The 18,826-nt window shown below is 42.2% G+C and overlaps 1 protein-coding gene across 1 annotated transcript in view; it reads right to left on the reverse strand.

The window, feature by feature from the left end:
• Nucleotides 1-18,826, reverse strand: part of LOC126474146 (myosin-I heavy chain) — a 180,300-nt gene that overhangs the window by 74,924 nt on the left and 86,550 nt on the right. Inside the window, exons 7-9 of the mRNA XM_050101600.1 lie at nt 2,738-2,887; nt 2,177-2,317; nt 1,921-2,094 (exon numbers count right to left, since the gene is read on the reverse strand). Of these exons, the coding sequence (XP_049957557.1) occupies nt 1,921-2,094; nt 2,177-2,317; nt 2,738-2,887 (465 nt within the window). The remainder of the gene's footprint in view (nt 1-1,920; nt 2,095-2,176; nt 2,318-2,737; nt 2,888-18,826) is intronic.

The raw sequence follows: 18,826 nt of genomic DNA on the forward strand, positions 1-18,826 counted from the left end.
CACTTTCATGGTTCAGTACTGAGCTAAATGAATGGAAGTGATATGACGGACAGTGTGAATACCCCCTGATGTGACAGTGCCGTGCCTTGATGTGACAGCCTGTGTGGACTGGCCTTTAGTGTAGGACTAACAATTCTGGATTTGATTTAAAATCATTGCAACAATTTTGCATGGCTCCAGAGTGATCCTGAACTCCATTACCGGTAACATTTGAAGTCTTTCTTCAACATGAGTCTCATATACTGCGACTAATATTTTTATTTTGACACTTCATCCTTATACATTAGGAGTTCTTTTCTTTACAGTCTTGGGAGCCATAGGAAACAGGTTTACTTGGGTATACACTCATTCAGTAAATAGAACAGGCACTTTCATGTATGCTTCTTGCTTCTGCATTGTGGAACTGCTGGATAAGAATGCAACCAAACAAATATTGCAAACCATTGTGGCTCTATCCAAGCAAACTGGCATAAAAATGTATTTCTCTAGTTACACATTATGTCTATGAATCATAATTTATTATCAGCTAAAATACTATCGACATGAGGTTTCAGTTGGTGGCCCATTATTTCTAAAGCACTTCTTGCTGCCTGTTTTAATTAAAATAGATAATTTTGTGATCTTTTCAGCTCTACAGTTATGGAAAGGATGGACTGCCAGAAAGGATAGACTGCCACTCACCATAAAAATAACACAGTGGAGTCAGGCACAACAGAAAGACTGTTACACATTAAGCTTTCAACCAAAGCCATCATCAGAAAAGAAAACCACACACATTCACAGAAGCAAGCACACCTTACACATACAACTGCTATTTATGGCTGCTCATGCCAGAATGAAACTGAAGCATGTCAAATGGGAGCAACAATCCTTAGTGGCAGGGGAGGTGCGACAGGGGATGGCATTGTAGGGATGGGGGAGGAAGAAACAGTGCTGCCTGGCAGAGTGTGCAGGGACTAGAGGTGACAGACAAGGCTACCTGGTGCAGCATTGGGAGGCTGGGGGAAGGGAAAAAAAGGGAGTGGAAAGGAGAGGAGCAGAGAATGGAAAAGATGAGCAGGTACATTGCGAGAGATTAGCATACAATGAGAGTAAGGGGACAAGAGTTAGCAGAAGTTGATAGGACAGAGGGGGGGGGGGGCAGAAACTGGTGGAGGGAGGGTATGGGAACACTAGGTTGAGGCCACGATGTTTTTGGGAGCAGACAATGTGTTGTAAGGATAAGTCCCATCTGTGCAGTTTGAGAAAGATGGTGGTGGATGGGAGGATTCAGATGACACAGGTTGTGAATCAGCCAATGAAATCAATCATGTTATGTTCAGCTGCATGTTGTGCAACAGGGTGGTCCACTTTGCCTTTGGGCAAAGTTTGGAGGTGACCATTCATCCTGGTGGATAGCTGCTACATGACATGGCTGCTCTAATAGGTGGCCTGGTCTCTGATGGGTAGGACAAACCTGTGACAGGATTGGAATAGGAAGTACTGGGTGGATGGATTGGGCAGGTCTTGCCTCTGGGTCTTCCTCAGGAATATGATCCCTGTGGCAAGGGATTGAGAGTGGCTTGGGGATGGACTAGAATGTCATGGAAGTTTGGTGGACAACAGAACTGCACTTTAAGAGGGGTGGGAAGGGTCTTTGATAAGGTGTCACTCATGTCAGGGCATGATGATAAGATAATCAATGCCCTGATAAAGGATGTGGTTCAGTTGTTCCAGTCTGCAAGTTTTGCTTTTATTTCACAGTTTCCCATATTTCCTAGAATCATTAATATGTTTCTAAAATTGTGATATAATTCTGAACATGTTAGTGAGTGTAGTATGACTCCTAGTTCTTGCTTGTGTTGCGTTTATATAAGAATTCTGTTGCTGATTTCTTAATTAACAAAGTATATATGTGAATTACATTTAATACTGATTTACCAGTGACGAGATGAGGTCAATGCATGGGACATTGTCCACGTAATCAACCTCTACTTCACAGTGGATGCCTTCATCTCTGCAAGATTCAATACTTGACTTAAATATGTGCGTGTTGTAGAAATGCTGCATTGTCTCGGCACACAGGTTTATGCACAGATGTTCAAGTTGACTGGGCTAAAAAGAAAAGAAGATGAAAATCTAATCATGCATAAAAGACTTAAAAAGGCAAAAGTTGAGTACTTGGTAAATTGTTTACCTTAGGATCTTCAAAACCAAACATGTCAAGAATGCCAATAAATCCGTCTGTAGCATGTCGAACAGCATTATTTAGGACAGCCATAGACTTACTGGATTTGGAACCAGCTGTCCCTACAGTTGAAGCATGTTGGCTGGCAATCTGAAACAATATCATGTTATCAAATTTTGATTTTATAAAAATTAACAAAGAAGATTGATTATCTATATTTGCTGTTTTATAGGTTGGCAGGAAATCCAGGACAGGATATAATGTGGGTATGCAGATTGATTGTTATTAACTGCTTAGATAAGGGTGCTGTGCAGCAACATGTTATTAACTGCTTAGAGAAGGGTGCTGCGCAGCAACATGTTGTCGTCTTCAGTTCGATGAGTGCTTTGAAAGGAAGAAATGAGAAGGGTTTTGTGTATGAGAAATTAGTCCATCCATATGATGAGTTATTATAAAAGAGAGGATTATACTTTCTATTATTGAATTTAATTAATTTTATTTTCATTGTTTTGTACCTGTCAGCATTTCCTTTTCAAACAAGATTACTGTGTAAATATTGGTGAAAATTACCTCTGCTTGGTTATGTACAGATTCATTTGAATCTGAGCTGAGAGTTCCTAATGTTGAACCTAGTCGTTTGACACTGTTAGCCCTGCGAACAATTGTTGCCACAGTTCGACAGTAGAGTGCTTTGGCAAGAGAATCTCTTGTCATGTTGGACTGCAACAAAGTAAGTTCGAATCAGTGATGGTCCTGCGTGAGCTGTACAAAATAATGAATAACACAGTAATCAATGTAAACACACACTATATAGTCTCACAAGAAAATTTGTAGAAAAATAAGCATTACGTCTATGCAGTAAGGCTATTTTTACAGCAGGAACAATGAACTACAGCCAAATAAAGTCTAAAATATAATGTATGAAATGAAGATAGAACTGGAGAATCCACAGTTCCAAACTTTGGTACTACTTTTAAACACACATGTCTGCCACTCTAATGCCATCTACATGTGCTGTGTACCAGTCTACCTAATTCATATTGTCATTATGCCATCAAACATTTTCCATTGATTGAAACTGTAAGGTTCAATCTTTGATTTCTCTTGGATTCTGGGATTATGTTCTGTCATTTAATGCAACATTTGTCATTTGCAGTGTTATGTGCAAATATAAAATGTAAATTTACACTATGTTTTGGATTCCACATCAAAGTGTAGGTTGTTCTGTAAATGGATGGTAAACCAGGTCTCAGGCCACACTGAATTGAGTTAAAAGGAACCCTAATAAATGGTGCAATGTAAAGTATCCTGTGCCACAATGGTTTGCGGAGAGTAGATATAAAAGTGAACAGTGTAGATAGATAGTGTGTGAGTTAATTTCATGTTCCTTGGATCATTTGCATGATCAGTTGTATTGATGTGGAATGAGTCACTTTACAGTCACATCACAAATTGATTTATAATGGCTACATGCTGAACATTTATAAGGTTTTCTTAAAATTTGAACGTACAGATGTAAGTTGGTAATTCCTACCCACCACCTTTTATGCATTACAGTAATAGAAATTCTGCTAAAGAACAGAAGGAGTTATTAAGGGGGATCTTCTTCAGTTTGTTTTCAAATTTTACTTTGCTGTCTGTGAGACATTTCATGGGTAAGTTAGCAAAAATTTCAGTTGCGGCATTGTGCATTCTTTTTTGTGCTAAAGACAACCTTAATGTCTAATAGTGAACACCAGTTTTCCTTCAGGTATTGTTATTTTGTGCATCATTGTTTTGAATTGCAGTGGATTATTTACACCAATCCTCATGAGGGAATAAATATACTGTGAAGCAGCAGTCAGAATGCTCAACTCTTTCAACAGATGTCTATGAGATGATCATGGATAAGCACCACATGTTATTCTTAAGCACATTTTTAAGCTGTGAATCTTTTCTAAAGATGAATTACCACAGAACATTATTTCAGTGACATTATTGATAAAAATATACAAAATTAATCACCTTACTGGAGGTCAACATCTGATGGAACCATCAGATTCACCTGGTCCTACTCCAAATCCCATGCCACTTTCCTTGATGTTGACCTCCACCTGTCCAATGGCCAGCTTCACACGTCCATCCACATCAAACCCACCAACAAGTAACAGCACCTCCATTACGACAGCTGCCACCCATTCCACATCAAACGGTCCCTTCCCTACAGCCTAGGTCTTCGTGGCAAACGAATCTGCTCCAGTCCGGAATCCCTGAAGCATTACACCAACAACCTGACAACAGCTTTCGCATCCCGCAACTACCCTCCCGACCTGGTACAGAAGCAAATAACCAGAGCCACTTCCTCATCCTCTCATACCCAGAACCTCCCACAGAAGAACCACAAAAGTGCCCCACTTGTGACAGGATACTTTCCGGGACTGGATCAGACTCTGAATGTGGCTCTCCAGCAGGGATACGACTTCCTCAAATCCTGCCCTGAAATGAGAGCCATCCTTCATGAAATCCTCCCCACCCCACCAAGAGTGTCTTTCCACCATCCACCTAACCTTCGTAACCTCTTAGTTCATCCCTATGAAATCCCCAAACCACCTTCTCTACCCTCTGACTCCCACCCTTGTAACAGCCCCCGGTGTAAAACCTGTCCCATGCACCCTCCCACCACCACCTACTCCAGTCCTGTAACCCGGAAGGTGTACACGATCAAAGGCAGAGCCACGTGTGAAAGCACCCACGTGATCTACCAACTGACCTGCCTACACTGTGATGCATTCTATGTGGGAATGACCAGCAACAAACTGTTCATTCGCATGAATGGACACAGGCAGACAGTGTTTGTTGGTAATGAGGATCACCCTGTGGCTAAACATGCCTTAGTGCACGGCCAGCACATCTTGGCGTAGTGTTACACCGTCCAGGTTATCTGGATACTTCCCACTAACACCAACCTATCCGAACTCCGGAGATGGGAACTTGCTCTTCAATATATCCTCTCTTCCCGTTATCCACCTGCCCTCAATCTCCGCTAATTTCAAGTTGCCGCCACTCATACCTCACCTGTCATTCAACAACATCTTTGCCTCTGCTCTTCTGCCTCGACTGACATCTCTGCCCAAACTCTTTGTCTTTAAATATGTCTGCTTGTGTCTGTATATGTGTGGATGGATATGTGTGTGTGTGTGTGCAAGTGTATACCCGTCCTTTTTTCCCCCTAAGGTAAGTCTTTCCGCTCCCGGGAGTGGAATGACTCTCCCTTAAAACCCACATCCTTTCGTCTTTCCCTCTCCTTCCCTCTTTCCTGATGAGGCAACTGTTTGTTGCGAAAGCTTGAATTTTGTGTGTATGTTTGTGTTCGTTTGTGTGTCTGTCGACCTGCCAGCACTTTCATTTGGTAAGTCACATCATCTTTGTTTTTAGATGTATTATTTGCATAACTATATTTATTTATTTCACGATTTAAACAAATAATTCGGCCTAACTCTTGTAGTAGAATAAACTGTTAAAGAGACAAAATTTCTGTACATTTAACTTTAAACAATGTGTAGACCTATTATTGTGATTATATATAAGGGCCCGATTTTTGGCCACGAGACAGTCAGTCCACAGCAGAGTTTCAGACAAGGAACCTGTGTTGGTTTGAACGACAACAAAGCATCAACTTAACAGTGAAATAAGTGTAACACCAATATGCCATGTGTTAAAGCAATGACAAACTGTTCAGTTTATTTGAAAGACTGTGAACTGTGTGGTTAGGTGTTTACTGCTCATTGATGTTCACTATTGTAGCTGTATGTGGATTTTGACCTGCTAACTATTAATGAGGCTTATGGGTAGTTAGAACGATAGTGTACTGGCCATACATATAACTGTGTATTACGGGAGGGGGGGGGGGGGGGGGGTTATGAAAAGTAAAAGTAAAAGACTGTGAAACAACTGTGCATCTGTCGGCTACATTATTTAAAGTAGTCTATGTTGTACTTCGTGAGTATCTTTGCTAACAGTATGACATTGCCTGCAGGCCCCTCCTGGGCTCATGACCATACTGGTTGGACCCTAGACAACTGGAAAACTGTGGCCTACTGGTTGGACCCTAGACAACTGGAAAACTGTGGCCTTTGGTCAGATGAGTCCCGATCTCAATTGATACGATTTGATGGTATGGTTTGAGTGTGGCGCAGACCCCACAAAGCCTTGGACCCAAGCTATCAATAACACACTGTGCCATAATGGTGTGGGCTGAGTTTACATGGAGTGGACTGGGCCTCTGGTTGAAATGAACTGATCATTGACTGGAAAACGTTATGTTACAGCTACTTGGAGACGATTTGCAGCCATTCATGGACTTCATGTTCCTGAACAACGATAGAAGTTTTATGGATGACAATATGCCACGTTGTCGGCTGTAGTTGTTCACAATTGGTTTGAAGAACTCTCTGGACAATTCAAGTGAATGATTTGGCCACCCAGTTCACCTGACATGAATCCCATCATCCATTTGTGGGAAATAATTGAGAGGTCAGTTCATGCACAAAATCCTGCACCAGCAACACTTTCACAATTATGATGGCTACAGACACAGCATGGCCCAATATTTATCCAGGGGACTTCCAGTGACTTTTTGAGTTCATGCTATGTTGAGTTGCTGCACTATGCCAGACAAAAGAGGTCTGACATGATATTAGGAAGTATCCAACCACTTTTGTCACCTCAGTGTACATCAACTTCTCAAAAATTTTTGAAAATGGTGCCAGCAGTGAAACAAGCTGGTAATTATTGACATTTTTCCTATCTCCTTTCTTAAAGAGGAGATTAACAACAGCATATATCAGCCTCTCTGGAAAAGTGCTCTGAGTCAGTGGTGCATTACACATTTCGAATAAGATGGGGCTTATTATATGGGAACAAGTCTTAGGTACTCTACTTGAAACAACATCAAAATCAGATGAGCTTTTATTTTTGAGAGAATATATAATTTTCTTAATTTCAGAAGGAGAAATTAAATATACATTCGTGTGACTGAATTTTATGAGAGTTGCTTTTTCAACATATACTGTTTTTTCTCTCTTGATCTGTTTGTCCCTATGCTTTCTATTATGTTTACAAACTGATTACTAAATATATTTGCTGCCTGTGACTCACAGTTTATAGCTCTTCCATTCTCTTCCATAGTGATGTTACCCTGTTTTGTGGCTGATTTTCCTGTCTCTTGTTTCACTATATTCTATATAGCATTACATCTGTTGCTGGAATTACTGATTTATGACATTATGTGCATTTTCCTCGATTTCTTAATAACTTTTCTTAGTAATTTTGTGTAGTTTTTGCAGTGTGCAGCTACTGCAGGATCTCTATCTCTTCTTGTCAACAGCTATATTTCCCTTTTCCTTTCACAAGCTACTTTAGTCCCTCTAGTGATCTGCAGTTTATTTACATGACTGTTTAATGCCCTTTCTGATTAACTTACGCAGAAAGCTTTTTCAAATGATTATGTGTATTTAGCATGGAATAGAAGAAATTTTACGTTAGCATTTACTTTATTATGAATTGCATACCGGGCCATCTCTTGTAAACTGTTCTTGAAAAACATTTGTCCTGGAGTCCTTAATTATTCTAAATGATTTCCACAGAGGAGTCATTGTGTCTGTAGGACACAAGAGGACTTTGACACAATTTTTTGGTTGGTATGATAAATGCCAGATAGCTTTAAATGCAGGAAAATGTAATTTAATGCAGATGAGTAGGAAAAACAAGCCTATAATGTTCAAGCCCAGCATTAGTAGTGTGCTGCTTCAAACAGTATGTTTGTAGACATATGTTCCAACTCAAAATATTGTCTACTCAGTCTTCTCTGTAAGTCCTAGACATGTCGATTAAATATCTAGTTATAACACTGCAAAACAATATGAAATGGAATGAATGTACAAGGATTTTAGTAGGAAGACTAATGGTTGACTTTGGTTTATTGGGAGAATTTTAGAAAAATGTGATTCATTTGTAAATGACACTGCATTAGGACACTAGTGTGACCCACTGTTGAGTACTGTTCCAAGTGTTTGGGATCGGAATCACATCAGTTCAAAGGAAGGCATTGAAGCAATACAGAGACGGGCTGCTAGATTTGTTACCATTTCGGGAACTCAAATGGTAATCACTGGAGGGTAGGTGATGTTCTTTTCATGGAGCACTATTGAGAAAATTCAGAAAACTGGCATTTGAAGCTGACTGCAGAACGATTTCATCACCACCAGTGTTCATTTCAAGTAAGGACCACAAAGATAAGATTAGAATGATTAAGGCGCATACAAAGGCATAGAGAGTTGTTTTTACCTCACTCTATTTGTGAGTAGAACAGGAAAGGCTTGCAGAGTACATACATAGATGTACATGTAGATCCATATTGTAATGCACTATCTTATTTATCCTAACTAGCTGTGCATGGTTATCAGACAGAGCATTTGTTACTTAAAAAATCTACATCGGAGTTGCCAAGACTATTAACTGCTTGCTACTTTCTGACAGATAGTGCAGTAAGGAATCCAGATTCCTCACAAACAGTTCTAAATTTTGCAGTGGGGATCTATACGCAGTTACAATTAAAAGTGAGCTATTTTTCAGTACTAATTCACAACCACACACTTCTGTGTGCCGATCACTCCAAAATCTACTTGTCTCAATATTTTTGAACTTGTGTTCTGTCTTTATTATATATATGTAACAATTCCTCTTTTTTCTGTATTAGTTCTGCCTGAGTCAGACACTAGTGGTAATCTGTGGTTATGTGGAGCTCATATGGGCACAGGATATCTATCTATTCAAAGCTCCCTGAATTTTCCAAACAGACAAGACTCTCCTCTGCCTTATTACTTAGTCCTCTAATATTTTGATGAAATTATCTAACCATACATTTCTGTGCTTTTTTATGCATTTTATGGGATTCTTCTGTTATTTTCACTTCTTTCAAAACAGGTTGCCTGAATCCTGATTCTAACCTAAAAAAGGTACCTCTCTGACACCAGTAACCACAGGGATCTTTCTTTGTGCAATGTCCCCCCTGCCCCCCCCCCCCAATACATTTTCTGCAAGAAGCTTAGTCAACATATATTTCCCTCTCCTATTCAGTTGTAGACCATGTCTAGCATGTCAACCCCCCCCCCCCCCCCCCCCCCCCCAATGTAGCAACAGGCACTGCACTCATATGAGATTTCATTTCAATCAGCAGCAGCCCAATCGACTCGGTGTTCCAATGGCTCACAGAAGTGTTCTCCCAGATCAGGTCATGGCACTGCAGAACCTCCGCAAAACTCATATTTGGGTGTGTAGTTACTACTCCTGTTTCATCCATGTCACTCCCATGCTGTAATTATTGTCCTTAGTGAGGCTGTTCCCTGCTCCACAAACTACAATTACCTGGTCCTCTTTGTCAAAATCTTTGAACAATTTCCCTGTGTCCTCTGCCATCTGCCTAGGACTAGCACTTAGTACGTGTAACTTGGTACCCTTTCTGTAATTTATCCTGTACGATCTGGCTAACACCCCTCCCATGGTCACCACCAATCAGAAAGGTTCTTTTGGTATCGACCTACAGCTAGTTTCTTTGCTAGAAGTCTACTGCTCCCACTGTGACCCATAGTTGGATGAGTCTCTTATCCTCCTACTTCAGGTAACAAGTCAAATTTATTCGATGTTGTAAGCTGAAATGTTGGTGAAGAAGTTGAGGAGCTGCTTGCCTTTTGCCCATAGCTTGTTACCTTTACCTAATACCTCCATCAACCTACCTCTTCAAATTTCATGTGTTCTAATTCAGTCTGAAGGGCACAAATCTTTCCCTCTTGTTCAGCAATTCTCTTCTTTCATGCAGAGCCTACAGTTCCATGGGAGAGTCTCGCTGAGTTTCCCATTCAGTTCCCCACTACAGTCACCCAAGTGAAATTCGAACCAACTGTCTACACGTACCACACTCTTTCTGACTAGCCTATGGCAACATCCACTCTTACCACACATTACAACACAGATTACATGCATATCACCACCAACAGGACTATACAGGGAAAAAAACACTATAAGAGTGTCTTACTGTGTAATATAGCAGAGATGCCGAGTCACAGATAGGCACAACAAAAAGACTGTAACAAAATGAGCTTATGGCCAATAAGGCCTTTGTCAAAAATAAACACCACACACACACACACACACACACACACACACACACACACACAAAACTCTCACACACGACCACAGTCTCTATGTCATGCTGGAATGGCAACAGGGTAGGGGCTAGATGCGTAAGGGCAATGAATAAAGAACGCCGAGGCCCGGAAGGTCACAGGAACATACGATGTATTGTAGGGAGAGTTCTCTGCAGCACAATTCAGAAAAGTTGGTGTTAGTAGGAAGTATTCAGATTGCACAGGCTGTGAACAGTCACTGAAATGAAGAAGATCGTGTTGGGTGGCATGCTCAACAACAGGGTGGGCCAGTTGCTTCTTTGTCAGAGTTGTCGGTGGCAATTCATGCAGACAGACAGCTTGTTGGTTATTATCAGATGTAGAATGCAGCACAGTGCTTGCAGTCTAGCTTACAGATCACACGACTGGTTTCAGCTACCTCTTATCATCCCCTGAAATGAGGAATATGCTATCCACTACCTTTCCAACCCTCTCATAGTGGATTTCTGCTACCCACTGAACCTACACAATATTCTCGTCCATACCTACACAATCCCTGCTTCCAGTCCCTTGCCTCATGGCTCATATCCCTGTAAAGATCTTGATGCAAGACCCGTCCCACATATCCTCTCACCACTATCTGCAGGCCGGTCACAAACATCACCTATCCATCAAAGGCATGGCAATATGTGAATGGGCATAACAATCAACAAGCTGTCTGTCTCCATGAATGGCCACTAACAAACTGTGGCCAAGAAACAATTGGACAATCTAGTTGCTGAGTACACTGCCCAGCATGACGTTCTCCATTTCTGTGACTGCTTCACAGCCTGTGCCATCGGGATCCTTCCCACCAACACTAGCTTTTCTGAACTGCACAGGTGGAAACTGTCACTGCAATGTATCCTAGGTTGCTGTAACCTTCCTGGCCTCAACCTTGGTTAGTTATTGTCCATCTGGCCCCTTTCCTGATCCTATTCTGGCACTACACAGTCTGTTATCCCACCAACACACCCAGTCTTTTTACTTCTCTACTTTTTCACTACCCCCTGTCTCCCCTGGCCTCCCTCTAACCTCCTGACTGCACCTAGCTGCCCTACCCCCTCTCCACCTGGTCCCTGCACACTCCCAAGAGTGGCACTTTACAGTTGTCTCTCCCATTATGGGCTGCTGCTCGTAGTCTGGCTCTAGGTGCCAGAGACTGTGATCTCTCTCTCTCTCTCTCTCTCTCTCTCTCTCTCTCTCTCTCTCTCTCTCTCTCTCTCTCTGTCTGTGTGTGTGTGTGTGTGTGTGATCTATTTTTGATAAAGGCCTTGTTGGCCTCCATCTAACCTCCTGACTGCACCTAGCTGCCCTACCCCCTCTCCACCTTGTCCCTGCACACTCCCAAGAGTGGCACTTTACTGTTGTCTCTTCCATTATGGGCTGCTGCTCGTAATCTGGCTCTAGGTGCCAGAGACTGTGATCTCTCTCTCTCTATCTCTCTCTCTCTCTCTCTCTCTCTCTCTCTCTCTCTCTCTGTGTGTGTGTGTGTGTGTGTGTGTGTGTGTGTGTGTGTGTGTGATCTATTTTTGACAAAGGCCTTGTTGGCCGAAAGCTCATTCTATGACAGTCTTTTTTTTGTGCCCATCTGCGGTTCATCATCTCCATCATATGGTAAGTAGCAACTATCCTTTTCATAATAATGTTACAATCCAGCCTGGATTTCAATTTTGCGTAACAGCTTTTCTTTCATGCTTAACCAAATGCTATTTTCCTTTGTTGTTTTTTCTTGGATCTCACTGTGGCTTCAAGCCAATTTCAGTTGTTTTTGCCTTTCACTATTGATGTATTCTCTCAGATTTCATCGTGTTTCCCCTATTTCATCTGTTTCACCCTTTTTGTGATTTATTCCCATGTATTTGGGTGTATTTTTCTGAATTTTGTCAGATGTAATTCTACATTATTTTTGGTATTTTTTCGCATTTTTCCCCTCCACCATGTGTGCTTGCTCCTTCCATCTGCACCAATACTGAAAAGTTTCCTTATCCCCAGCCAGAACCCAGTACCACACACTGTTCCTGCATTGTTGTTTGGCTCATGGAATCCCCCCAAATGGCCTTACCATCAAATTACCCATCTGCAGATGCCACCCTTTCTTTCACAATGACCTTCATCTGTTCAGATTCCACCAATACTTAGCCCTCACCAACATAGTCCTGCAAAACCATATCAATCAACCCTAAACCTCCTTGCAATACCTACTTTCCATCTGTAAAATTCTCCTGCCATGCAATCCAAAATTCCTGGAGTCCATTCACATACTGAAACTCTTGCCCTTCAAGGACTAGAACAACATGCACAATGCCACCTCATAAATCTCTCCACCCTGCTCACTTTCTACTCCCACCTTGGACTACCACTGTTCACCACCTCAACAACAACATCCAAACCTCCCCCACATCCCCTCATAGCTGACAAACCATCTTGCAGACCTACTACATTTATCCCACCCTCCAAAACTCCCCACCACCAACAAACAGAATCCAGAACCTATAAAAACCCAAAATACAGTCATGAACCTTTCCTCCAAAAGCCTTAGCCAGCCCTGCATAAATATCAGTTCTTTCCAAAGGCATCAACTTTTGTCCCACTCCCAAATTCAATCTAGCAGCAGTTGTTAAAGACCTCTCCTCCTGGTCCCTATAGTGGAAACACTTTTTTGCCAACAACGCTACCAATCAGACTCAACCAAAGACCAATGGTGAATGCTGCCTGACTCAGTTCACTCCTCCATTCAACCATGATCCAACCCCACTGCCCCCAAATCACCACCTGTTAACTTTCCAGAACTTCTTAACCTCGAACCTTGCCTCATCATTGTTCCCTAAATCCCTCAACATGCAAATCAACTGAAATCCACCACCTAAAAGCTGATCTCAACCTTATAATCCTACCTACTGACTAAGGCTCCACCAGTGTTGATTTGAATTGCAAGAATTACCTGGCAGAAGGACTCCACCAGCTGTCAGATTCATCCACCCACAAACCTCGACACAGTGACCTCGTTCCAAATATCCAGTAGGCTCTCTAGTCTCTCCTCAAATCCTTAGGCCCATCCCAGAACCTCTCCCAGAAGTGCATTTCTCTCTCACCCCTACTACTCCCCACACTCATACCTTCTATAAGCTTCCTAAAGTCCATAAACCCGACCACCATGATGCCCCACTGTTGCTGGTTGCTGTGCCCCCACTGAGAGAATCTCTGCTCTTGTAGACCAACACATTCAGCCTGTTACCCACAACCTACTCTCATACAGAAAAGATACCAGCCATTTCCTCCACTGACTCTCCACAGTTCCTGTTCCTTTACCACACGGTGACCTGCTCGTCACCATTGATGCCACTTCCTTTTACACTAACATCCCTAATGCCCATGGGATTCCTGATGTTGACCACTACCTTTTCCAATTCCTGACAGATTGCAAACCAATAACTTCCTTCCTAATTGCCATGACCAACTATATCCTCATCCACAATTACTCCTCCTTTGAAGACATTGCCTGCAAACAATCCGGAGCATGGCTATGGGCACCTGCATGGCACCATTCATTGGCCATCTAGAGTAATCCTTCCTAAACATACAGAATCCCAAACCTCTCACCTGGTCCAGACTGATTGATGACATCTTGATAATCTGGATTGAGTGTGAAGACACCCTATCCATATTCCTTCAGAATCTCAACACCTTCTCTCGAATTTCCTTCACCTGGTCCTCCTCAACCCAACAAGCCACCTTCCTTAATGTTGACCTCCACCTCAAAGATGGCTACATCAGTACCTCAGTCCATAAAAACCTACGAACCATCAGCAATATCTTGACTTTGACTGCCATCCATACCATACCAAGAAGTCCCTTCCATACAGCCAAGCCACCCATGGCCATCACATCTACAGTTATGAGTGGTCCCTCTCGAAATATACCGAGGGCCTCACTGAGGACTTCATGGACCATAATTACCCTCCTAACCTTGCACAAAAACAGATCTCTCTTGTCTTATCTTTCCAGTCACCCACCACCTCCCAAAAATATCCGGCCACATTACCCTCGTGACTCAGTACCACTGAGGACTGGAGCAACAGAATTTCAATGTTCGCCAGGGTTTCAGCTACCTCTCGTTGTGCCCTGTAATGAGAAGTGTCCTACCCGTTATCCTTCCCTCCCCTCCCACAGTGATATTCTGCTCCCATCAAACCTACACAATACCCTTATCCGTGCATACGCAATCCCTGCTCCCGACCACTTGCCTCATGGTAAATATCCCTGTCATAGACCTAGATCAAGACCTGTCCCCTGCATCCTTCCATGACCACCACCTACTCCAGTCCGGACACGAATATCACCTATCCGATCAAGGGCAGGGCTACTTGTGAAACCAGCCATGTGATCTACAAGTTAAGCTGCAACCACTGTGCTGCATTCTGTGTGGGCATAACAACCAAAAGCTGTCTGCCCACGTGTGTGGCCACTGACAAATTGTGGCCAAGAAACAACTGGACAACCCAGTTGCTGTGCACACTGCCCAACACGACATTCTATATTTCAGTGACTGCTTCATAGCCTGTGCAATCTGGATCCTTCCCACAAAAACCATCTTTTCTGAATTTCAGTGTTTGAAACTCTCCATGCAGTATATCCTACGTTCCCCTAACCTTCCTGGCCTCAGCCTTCATTAGTTACTGTCCATCTGGCCCCTTCCCTGTTCCCACACCAGCAGTACACCACCCTCTGTTCCACCAATGCACCCAGTCTTTTTACTTCTCTCCTTTCCGCTATCTCCCCTCTCTCCCCCACCCTCTGTCTAACCTCCCAACTGCATCACAGCTGCCCTATCCTATCTCCACCTCGTTCCTGCACACTCCCACTAGCAGCAATTTACTGTCCCCCACCTCCTGCTATCCTTCCCCATCCCCGCCCCAGCCTACTTCTTACCCCCACCAAGTTGCCCCTCCATCCTGCACTGCCGCTTGTAGTCTGGTTTCAGCTGCCAGAGACAGTAGCCATGTGTGTGTGGTGTGTGTGTGTGTGTGTGTGTGTGTGTGTGTGTGTGTGTGTGTGTCTGTGTGTGTGTGTTTATTTTTGATAAAGGCCTTAGCTGAAAGCTCATCATGTGACAGTCTTTTTGTTGTGCCTATATGTGACACAGCATCTCCGCTATATGGTGAGTAGCAACTATCCTTTTCATAATATTCTTTTGTTCCATCCTGGACTTCCCATTGTTTGCTTTTACTGTTATACTCCACATATAAAATTATCTATAAGTTTATGAATATTTTATAAAAATAGTTAAATATAAAAATTGAAGAGAGAAGTGTCACAAAAATGAACTTGGAAGCAGAGAGATTTTGAGAGTTAATTCACAGCTCAGCAATGTATGTGAAATACATTCACTGCACGACAGTTCAATTTAATTACTTGCACAAGGCTCTGAATCAGTATTGGTAGCCTGAATATGGGGCTGACTTTTTCCTCCAGTATGGTAGGTAATCTCTCTGACAGCTCCATAGTCAACAAAAAATTTGTATGCCAGTGAGATTATTCTCTTGGATGCCATGAAACACCTGACTTAGTTGTAAGTTAAAGAAAACCATCAATGGGTGATGTGTATGAAGGAACTAAGTCGAAAGCTTAAAAAATCGAGAAGTCTCTTGTTATGCATTCCTTTCATTGCTTGTAGTTTCATCTAAGGTACTGTGCCCCTTCTCTGTAAACATCTAAGGCTTGTTCTAATGGCCCTTCATTCCTAGTGTTACTTACGGTTTTTCTTGGCAACCAGGCCCCCATTTGTCTTGTTGCCTCTAATTTTGGGGTGCCAGTCCTTATGTTCCTGGTGAAATTTCTGTGATTGATTTAGACAGTTTCTAAAGTAACTTGATTTATTTGTTGTAATCTTTCATAGTTTACTGAAATTATTGTGAAGTATAAGTGGCTCTTTGTGATACAATAGGGACAAATCAACTGCAACACTGTTCTTAAATTACTGAGTGTGTGGAAGGGATATTTTATACGTGTTCATTGTGATTTGTCCTCTCTGGAATGTACTGTTCATGAATGAGGAAGTCCTTGCATGAACGTGTGTATTATCTATTGTCATTCAACTGTTGATACCAAATCTACAATGAGAATATATGTGAAACACTGGTATACATGAGTAAATGCATTTTTCTGCTCTGATTTGTAGTAAAACTGTAATTTTCTTTACTACCATATACTACATGCAATCTATGTCACAGACCATAGTTCCACCATATACTACATGCAATCTATGTCACAGACCATAGTTCCAAGTGATTAAGTAAGCATATGTTAGTCCCAGACTAGACTTAGCCTTCGTTATGGGAAACAGCAACTTAGACAATTAATCTGAAGGTGAAAATTTGGAGTGCTGGTGTTGCTGAATAATTTAATGTGTACAAATAAAGGCATTGTGCTTTCAGACTTATGTTTATATTATCTCTGCACTCACAAACAGTTCTGGCAGTGTACTGACTAGTTTGTGCTTCTGAGGACAGCCATACATGCAGCAGTGCAAGAACTGCCAATATGTAATGTTATTTATTATATATATATATATATATATATATATATATATATATATATATATATATATATATATATATATATATATATATATATATCGCAGTTGACTATTCAACTATGTCACTTGAAGCTTTCATGGAATGTATCTAGCCAATAATGCCATATATCTTCACTTTCACTTTAGTAACATAGACAGATGATTTATTTTACACCTATATTTTTACGAAAAAGGGTTACTACTCACCACGTAGAGGAGGTGTCCGGCCACTGACAGGTGCAATGAAAAGACTACTTAACATTTAAGCTTTTGGACAAAAAAGTCCTTCTTTGGAATCAAACACACACGCACACACACACACACACACACAGAGCTGCTGTCTCCAGCAACTGTGGCCCGACTGTGGACTGCAACTGTGTCTGACATGAGCAGCAATATGGGATGGGTGGTGGGAGTAAAGAGAGGCTGGAGGAAGGTACCGACTTGAAAAGGGAGAGGAAAGAAGTAGGAAAGGGAAAAGATTGTGTAGTGCTGGACTGAGAGCAAGGATGGGAATGGGTAGGTATATGACAAGAGACTAGAAGTGGGGGCCAGGGGGTTACGGGAATGAAGGATATGCTATAAGGAGAGATCCCATCTGCACAACTTAAAGAAGCTGGTGTTGGTAGGAAGCATCCAGATGGCACAAGCTGTGAATCATTCATTGAAGTGAAGCTCACTGTGTTAGGCAGCACATTCAGCAACTGGGTGGTCCAGGTGTCCCTTGGCCATAGTTTGGTAGTGGCCTTTCACACGGACAGCCAGCTTGTTAGCTGCATGCAATCATAGAGAAGCACTACAGTGGTTGTAGCTTAGTTCTAGATCACATGGCTGCTTTCACAGATGGTCCTACCTTTGATGGGATAGGAGATGCTTGTGACAGAACTGTAGTAGATGGTGGATGGTATTGAGTCATGAGGGGAATGATCTTTTGTGGCCGGCCTGTGGGTATGTGGGAGGCAATACGTGACTGAAGAGACAAAGCATGGGAGATCTCTTTCTCAACAAGGTTTGGAGGTTAATTTTACTCATTGAAGGACTCAGTTAGATCCTTGGCATATTTTGAAAGGGACTGCTGATCACTACGGAGGTGAAGACCATGGATTGCTAGGTTGTGTGGAAGAGGCGTCTGGTATGGAATGAGAGGCTGTCGGTGTGGAGATATTGTTTGTGGGTGGTAAGTTTGATGGGGCGGAGGTACTGATGTGGCTATCCTTGAGGTGAAGGTCAACATCAAGGAAGGTAGCTTGTTGGGTTGAGGAGGATCAGATGAAATGACTGGGGGAGAATGTGTTGAGGTTCTGGAGGAATGTGGATAGAATCTCCTCACCTTCAATCCAGATCACGAAGATGTCATCAGTGAATCTCACCCAGGTGAAGGGTTTGAGATTCTGGGTGGTTAAGAAGGATTCTTGTAGATGGTCCATTAACTGGCTGAAATACAATGGATAGGATGGTGCTATGTGGATTCCCATTGCTGTACCATGGAGGCATTTTTAGGGGATTCATTCAATGAAAAAAAAAGGAAAAGTTATTGTGGGTGAGGATATAGTTGTTCATGGTTACCAGGTGGAAGGTTGTGTATTCGGTGCCTGCTCAACATTGGGAAAGGTAGTGTTGAATAGCAGCAAGGCCATGGGCATTGGGGATGATAGTGTAGAGGTAGGTAACATCGACAATGACAAGCATGGCACTGGGTGCTAAAAGAATAGAAATTGTGGAGAGCCATTGGAGGAAATGGTTGGTGCCTTTTATACAGGAGGGTAAATTATGGGTTATAGGCTGAAGGTGTTGGCCCATAAGTGCAGAGATTCTCTCTTTTGACCTGGGTGTTTGGGTTTATAGAATTTAAGAAGCATGTAGAAGGTAAAGATGCCAGTA

Source organism: Schistocerca serialis, chromosome 4 (assembly GCF_023864345.2).
Source record: "Schistocerca serialis cubense isolate TAMUIC-IGC-003099 chromosome 4, iqSchSeri2.2, whole genome shotgun sequence".
NCBI lineage: Eukaryota > Metazoa > Arthropoda > Insecta > Orthoptera > Acrididae > Schistocerca > Schistocerca serialis.